Source organism: Echiichthys vipera (assembly GCF_963691815.1).
Source record: "Echiichthys vipera genome assembly, chromosome: 17".
Taxonomy (NCBI): domain Eukaryota; kingdom Metazoa; phylum Chordata; class Actinopteri; order Perciformes; family Trachinidae; genus Echiichthys; species Echiichthys vipera.
The window spans coordinates 1344245-1351752 of NC_139842.1; the positions used below are offsets into that span (position 1 = coordinate 1344245).

A 7508-nucleotide genomic window follows, 5' to 3' on the forward strand; every position below is an offset into this window, starting at 1 on the left:
GTCAGATTTCATGAGTTTGAGATTTAAACAGAAAGACTTTAAATTAATATAAGAATTCAGCGACGTTTAAGGAGCTTTTGGTTTTGATATCAGGAAATAACAAAAAGTAAAAAGAAATTAGAAACATCAAAGTGTCGTCACGTAGAAATAAACCGCAGACATTAAGTCACAGAATCGTTTTAAACATCATTTTTAAACAACCAATTCCATTTTAGTTTGTACTCATTACAAATATGAGAAAACATTTATTATTTATTTTTAACAGATATAAAAATATATAAATATACATAAACACAAATAAGTAGAGAAGCAACAAACAAAACAAACAGGAAACTAAACGAAACTTACTGAAAATAGATCGACTTGAATCATTTTTATATTATTTTATATAATAATAGATATATTTTATATATTTAAATTTATTTTCTCGTTCGCGCTGCGCTGCAGGTATTTTGTCCCTTCTACGGACCCGTCGTCTGGCTCTGTCTCCATGGCAACGCAGGCAGCTACCGCCACACGGCTAGCAGCTAACAGCTAACAGCTAACGGCTAACCCGTTTGTTTACGGAATCCGCGCTTTTTTTAAAATGTTTTTATACTTTTAACAATAAAAACAGAAAAGTTACTTTAATTTAAATAAACAAAAGTGTTTGTTTATAATATTTACAACGCGTTCATGAGACTGTAGGACCCCAGAACGGTAAGATATTAATATTATTATTATTAATAATAATGTTAGCACTGTTAGCTGCTCGTTATTCTCTGTAAGCTAATGTTCAGGATTTACTCTGAAGTTACTGTATTTGGTTTGAACCATATTTAAGGGTTTTAAAGCAGCTTTTGTGTCATGCACAGTGAATAACAAAGCTTAAAGACACCATTATTAAACAAAGACCAAAAATACAAGCTTAACAACATTAATACTAACATTAACATTAACATTAATATTAATACTGACTTTTCCTCCAGGCTTTTGCACCAAAAGACACAAACTTTATAATAATACACATTAAAAGTGAACATCGTGTCATCATCACAGCTCCACAACAAACATTTCATTAAACAAAAGTAGTTCATCATAAAAGAGACAGAAAATAAAATGACAGTACAAGTTGAGTTATTTACAGTGAATTTACAATGTATACTTTTTATTATTATTGTTTGTGTTTTTAACAAATGTTCGGGTTTCTTGAGTGCTTAGAAACGCGCCTATAAATAAAATCTATTGTTATTACTGTGGAAGTCAGGCTAAAATTGTCATTTACTATGAAAGTAAATGCAGATGAAGCCTCTGTTTACTGTGAGTTTACAATAATTGTATAATTAAAACACCCCCAAACTAACAACTCTGAGGTAAAGTCCATGTAAGCCCACTGGCATGTGTTAAATAGATATTACACAACATACAGCAGATTCAACTTTCTATTCATAAAAGCCATCTTACAATGGGACACTTTAGCACACGTTTATGCTCCTAGAGGACACTTTAACACACGTTTATGCTCCTAGAGGACACTTTAGCACACGTTTATGCTCCTAGAGGACACTTTAACACACGTTTATGCTCCTAGAGGACACTTTAACACACGTTTATGTTCCTAGAGGACACTTTAACACAAGTTTATGCTCCTAGAGGACACTTTAGCACACGTTTATGCTCTAAGAGGACACTGACACACGTTTAGGCACCTAGAGGACACTTTAACACACGTTTATGCTCCTAGAGGACACTTTAACACACGTTTAGGCTCCTAGAGGACACTAACACACGTTTAGGCTCCTAGAGGACACTTTAACACACGTTTAGGCTCCTAGAGGACACTTTAACACACGTTTATGCTCCTAGAGGACACTTTAACACACGTTTATGCTCCTAGAGGACACTTTAGCACACGTTTATGCTCCTAGAGGACACTTTAACACACGTTTAGGCTCCTAGAGGACACTTTAACACACGTTTATGCTCCTAGAGGACACTTTAGCACACGTTTAGACTCCTAGAGGACACTTTAACACACGTTTATGCTCCTAGAGGACACATTAACACACGTTTATGCTCCTAGAGGACACTTTAACACACGTTTAGGCACCTAGAGGACACTTTAACACACGTTTATGCTCCTAGAGGACACTTCAACACACGTTTATGCTCCTAGAGGACACTTTAACACACGTTTTGGCTCCACATGTAAAAAGTTTTGCGTTCAAAATGTTACTTAAGTAAAAGTACAGAAGTATTAAAACGTTACATTATATTAGATCATAATTTACATATTTACACTAAGCAGCATTTAATGTTTATAGTAGTAAAGCTAAAGTGATATTTTGTGATTCCATAAATGTAAATAGACGTTAAATAAGTGTGGAGTAAAAAGTTTAATGTCACACACAAAACGGAAATACACGCATCTTAAAATCCTACTGATGTACAGCAAACAGTTTCTTTCCCCTCCGGTCTCTAAACACAAACTTTAACAGCAGAAATAACTCAGAATAAAAAGGTTTACACTGTTGTTCTTTCCCCGTCAGATTTCCCAGAGATGTGAGAGTGTGACGGTTACGGATGGATTCTCAGGAGGAGCCGATGAAAGTAAGAAAGAACACAGATGTACGAGTAAACGCTCTTTTCTCTGTCAGAGGGGCTCATGTGTGTGTGGTCCTGCTCCTCAGGTGCTGCCCGTCTGGGAGCTCGCCGTCCCTCTGCCCGCGGTGCTGATGATCACCCTGAGTCTCTACATGCTCGTCCTGGGGCTCGGCCTGTGGATCCGATCCTGCCTCAAGGTTGGTGCTGCAGAGTCCTCACTACACTTGGTAAAATAAGGGCGCCCTCCCACTGTTCCTCCGTCCCGTGCCCCGTGCTTTAGGGTCCTTGTCCCCCCCTCCAGGCCCGTTTGTACTCACACTACCTGGGCCTCGGAGAATGCTTCTTGCTGCCTATACGTCATCACGCCGTAACACGTCACACGCATTGATGACGTCATGGCGATGCGTGGCTTTGTTTCCAGATCTTTCCGTAGACCTCGGAGTTTTTGTGCGTCTTGTCGACTGTTTTTGAATCTTTTCATCGACCAAATCTGCAGTAAACACTCCACCTCCGCATCACACCAACGTGAACCTTTCACCGCCATTGTTTGAAATGTCCGCGCATGGTCCCTCCTTCTCTTTTCTATGTCCCAACAGGCGCACAGGAAATGACCTCAGAACCGCCGTAGGCCTCGTGCTCGTACACGTGCGCACGCTCGTGCTCGTACACGTGCAAACGTGCTTTACTAAAGCCCACCTCTCCCAAACGGGCCGTGGACGGCAAGCGTGCCGCTCCTAGGCGTGGTACGGTTGCACTCACACTGGTCAAAGGAACCAGACTTTAGCCGTGACACGTGCTGGGGCACGGTACAGAGGCACAGTGGGAGTGCACCATTAGAGTTTCATTTGTCGCTCCCTCTGGTTTTACAAACTGGACGCTTTTATTGGACAATAGCTGTAAAATCGCAGCAATGTTGTAAATCAGACAGACTTTAATAATCCAGGGGAAATGATTTTCATGGCAAACGTCAGCGTGTCCACGTGAACCACCACACAGTTCCTTTCCCCTCCTGGCTCTAAACACAACATGTAACAACTAAACTCCCTCTGACTGCTGAGAAAAGCACTTTAAAAATTAATTAACTTTTATTATTATAACATTTCTTTTTAAATGGATGATTCATGTGTTGGTTCCAAGTGTGTTTTCATTTAATCCAAACTCAGTCGTGATCAAAGGAGCAGAGTCAATGAAGAAGATTTTAACATCACAATTAAATCAAAACTGCAAAAACAACAAAACAAACAAACACTGTATTTGAGTCATAAACTTAAATATTTGACTTGTTCCCTCTTAGAACAATATTTTACATTGTAATGTTTCAATACCAGAACTTTAATCTTTGATGCACGACTAGAAAAAAAACAAAATCAGACTTTTTCTTCTTGCATAAACAGCTGCATTCACACACAGTTGATTGTAGACTTTACAGCTTTGATGGTTTGGATTAAATGTGAACGTGATGTCGCTTTGAAACACGTGGTTTTGAAAAGTTTCGACCCTTCTGAAAACCTCAGTACATCGTGCCGCTGTGGAGACGCTTACCTGGACGCAGTTCATCGGTTTCTGCACAAACAGGGAACAAAAAAAACAGACTGCTGCTTTGAAGATGTGACAAGGAAGTGAGGGAGGTGGAGAGTGGAGCGGCTGATGAGGGAACGACGTGCAGCTGAGGAGGTCTGAGCTCCTCCCAGAGAGGAAGTGCACAGAGGAGAGAGAGGGTCGGCTCCTCCGCGTCACACACCTGTGTTAATCCCACCAGCAGCAGCTGATTTCTGCAGCTCGCACACTTCAACAACACCGTACACACAATAAATACACGTGGAATAAGTTCATAAAGTAAATAAGTAGAAAAGAACAGAGAGGAATACAGCGTCATCGAGGTTCAGTTGAATAAGGAGCATTAATAGCTGCACATGTTTGACTGATAGACAGAATCGGTTCAGTTCAATTTAGAGACCGGACCAGAACAGAATCATAGATGAGTCACAGAGTGAGGCCGTTCCCTGCTCTGTAAAGTGTCCGGAGATCACTGTGGTTAGGATTTGGCACTGTAAACAAAACTGAATTGGATTTCCTCTGAGTGTGTTCTGGTCAGGTCCTCACTCCTCCTCCTGTGACCCTGGAGCATGTGTTTACGATGCTGTACGAGCTGTTTCTGTCTTTGAGCGTGAGGCTGGAGGAGGAACACGCGAGACTTTGGATTAAAAACACAGAATAACAGAGAAAGAGTTGAGTTTGCCCGCGCTTCAAACGTCTGCACTGACGTGTCGCATTTACCCAGTGAATCATTTCTTATTTAAGTTAAGCAGCAAGTTGCAGGTTAGAGACCACGGTTAATCAGTGGGTAGGAAAATGATGTAGAAACAATAATATAAAACATAAATAGACATTATAACGACAGCCGGAGTCGTTTTTGTTGAGACATTTTACTTGTGCAGTGTGTGTTTGTCTCCACACGCAGGTGAAACGCTCCAGGAGCGTCAGTGATGCAGATGTTGTGTGTCTGTGTCACTGATGCAGATGTTGTTTGTCTGTTTGTGTCACTGATGCAGATGTTGTGTGTCTTGTGTCAGTGATGCAGATGTTGTGTGTCTGTCTTGTGTCACTGATGCAGGTGTGTGTGTGTCTTGTGTCAGTGATGCAGATGTTGTGTGTGTGTTTGTGTCATTGATGCAGATGTTGTGTGTGTGTTTGTGTCACTGATGCAGATGTTGTGTGTGTGTTTGTGTCATTGATGCAGATGTTGTGTGTGTGTTTGTGTCAGTGATGCAGATGTTGTGTGTGTGTTTGTGTCATTGATGCAGATGTTGTGTGTGTGTTTGTGTCAGTGATGCAGATGTTGTGTGTCTGTCTTGTGTCACTGATGCAGATGTTGTGTGTCTGTCTTGTGTCACTGATGCAGATGTTGTGTGTCTGTCTTGTGTCAGTGATGCAGATGTTGTGTGTCTGTCTTGTGTCACTGATGCAGATGTTGTGTGTCTGTCTTGTGTCAGTGATGCAGATGTTGTGTGTCTGTTTTGTGTCACTGATGCAGATGTTGCGTGTCTGTCTCTGTGTCAGTGATGCAGATGTTGTGTGTCTGTCTCTGTGTCAGTGATGCAGATGTTGTGTGTCTGTCTCTGTGTCAGTGATGCAGATGTTGTGTGTCTGTCTTGTGTCAGTGATGCAGATGTTGTGTGTCTGTCTTGTGTCAGTGATGCAGATGTGTGTGTGTCTTGTGTCACTGATGCAGCTGTTGTGTGTCTGTCTTGTGTCACTGATGCAGATGTTGCGTGTCTGTGTCACTGATGCAGATGTTGCGTGTCTGTGTCAGTGATGCAGCTGTTGTGTGTCTGTCTTGTGTCACTCATGCAGATGTTGTGTGTCTGTCTTGTGTCACTGATGCAGATGTTGTGTGTCTGTCTTGTGTCACTGATGCAGATGTTGTGTGTCTGTCTTGTGTCACTGATGCAGATGTTGTGTGTCTGTCTTGTGTCACTGATGCAGATGTTGTGTGTCTGTCTTGTGTCACTGATGCAGATGTTGTGTGTCTGTCTTGTGTCCCTCAGGACCGCTGTTCCTCGGAGTGTGGCGACTGCTGTCCACATGTCTCCGTCTGTGACCAGTGCTTCAGATTTGCTGAGATGTGCGACTGTCGCCTGCCGACGCTGCGCTCGTGTCGGGCCGTTTCCTGCCCTTCTCCTTCTGTAAGTCACCTCCACACACGGAGCCCATCAGCACCGCAGCAGCGTCGCCTGCTCTTCCTGACGCAACGCAGCGCCTGCATCCTATCAGGATCTGGTGCCTCAGGGTCGTGTAGAAAGTGTCCTGTGTTGTAATATAAGTCCGTGGTTTGATCACCTGGGGTTAAAAACACACGATGCAAAAGTCGAGTGAAACCAGAGGGAGGAGCAGGAACAGCACGGGTGGATTTATGATGATGGAGTCGAACAGGAAGCCCAGAGGATCCTGGACCATGAAGTTCACAACCTGCCCTCAGGGCGGCGCTATAGAGCTGCCAAACATCCCAAAGATATTTACAGGAAGTGATTCAAACCCAGTGTCATCACAATATTAAATTAATTTTATATTTTAGAGCTGTGTGCTTCACCTTTTTACTCTTCCTCTGTGTTTTTAATGACATGAGATTCATTTAATGCGTGTTATTGTGATTTTATGTGTTTGTTTGTGGTGAAGCCAAAGACAAATGTCCACATTGTGTTCAATAAAGCAAAGATGAAGAGATATAGATAGATATATATATGATATATATGTATATAAGACTTCCTCTTCGGAGCGATGTCGTCGTTTACCGTGTGTTTAGAAAGTTGAGGCGTGAAACTGAAGTTGACTTTTATAAACAAACATCTGCAGATAAATAATAAATCATCAGGTTGTGCGACTGCCTGATGTTGTTCCTCCTCTTTTCAAACTGTTTCCCTGCAACCGTCACAGAGTTTTACAGAGTTTATGGAGTTTACATCACAAAGAGAAGCTCTGTTTCCATCCCAGCTCATAAAGTTTAACTGCATCTTCTCCCACAGTGCGCCCGGTGGGACTGCGCCTGCACCTGCCAGCCTCCAGAGTGTGAGTCCTGCAACTGCCTCTGCTTCGAGATCCGGATCAAGTAGAAGGAGGACGTGAACCGGCGATTCTGTCCGCTGGTCCACCGCAACAAGTACTGCAGTGTTTTTACAAAGGTTTGCCTTTTAATCAGTTTACAGGGAGGAAAGAGGGACGGGACTCGAACCGCACCGGACCATTAAAGAGTCTGTTTCATGTAAAATAAGTCAGAGTTTCAGTCAGAGTGTAAATGGACGAACCCTCCGTCACAGGATGTGATCTGATACCAGTTCCTTTTTTATTTTTTATTAAAAAAAACAACCAGAACAGGAAGTGACTTCATCACATTGATGCAAAGCTGTTCTGTCTCCCGCTCCGAACAC

The 7508-nt window shown here is 42.3% G+C and overlaps 1 protein-coding gene across 1 annotated transcript; it reads left to right on the forward strand.

Moving 5' to 3' along the window:
- Nucleotides 1–552: 552 nt before the first annotated feature.
- Nucleotides 553–7489, forward strand: LOC310959889 (uncharacterized protein). The gene is made up of 5 exons (XM_083931411.1): nucleotides 553–699; nucleotides 2529–2589; nucleotides 2670–2780; nucleotides 6132–6269; nucleotides 7107–7489. The coding sequence occupies exons 2-5, from the start codon at nucleotides 2563–2565 to the stop codon at nucleotides 7191–7193; spliced, it is 363 nt and encodes a 120-aa protein (XP_083787537.1). The 5' UTR covers nucleotides 553–699; nucleotides 2529–2562; the 3' UTR covers nucleotides 7194–7489.
- Nucleotides 7490–7508: the final 19 nt, after the last annotated feature.

Bases quoted from the DNA above. Each gene is read 5' to 3' on its own strand.
- LOC310959889 (XM_083931411.1), top strand. From the start codon at position 2,563: ATGGATTCTCAGGAGGAGCCGATGAAA. The intron at 2,590-2,669 runs GTAAGAAAGAAC...CCTGCTCCTCAG, and splicing joins CTCAGGAGGAGCCGATGAAA to GTGCTGCCCGTCTGGGAGCT. The intron at 2,781-6,131 runs GTTGGTGCTGCA...TGTGTCCCTCAG, and splicing joins GGATCCGATCCTGCCTCAAG to GACCGCTGTTCCTCGGAGTG.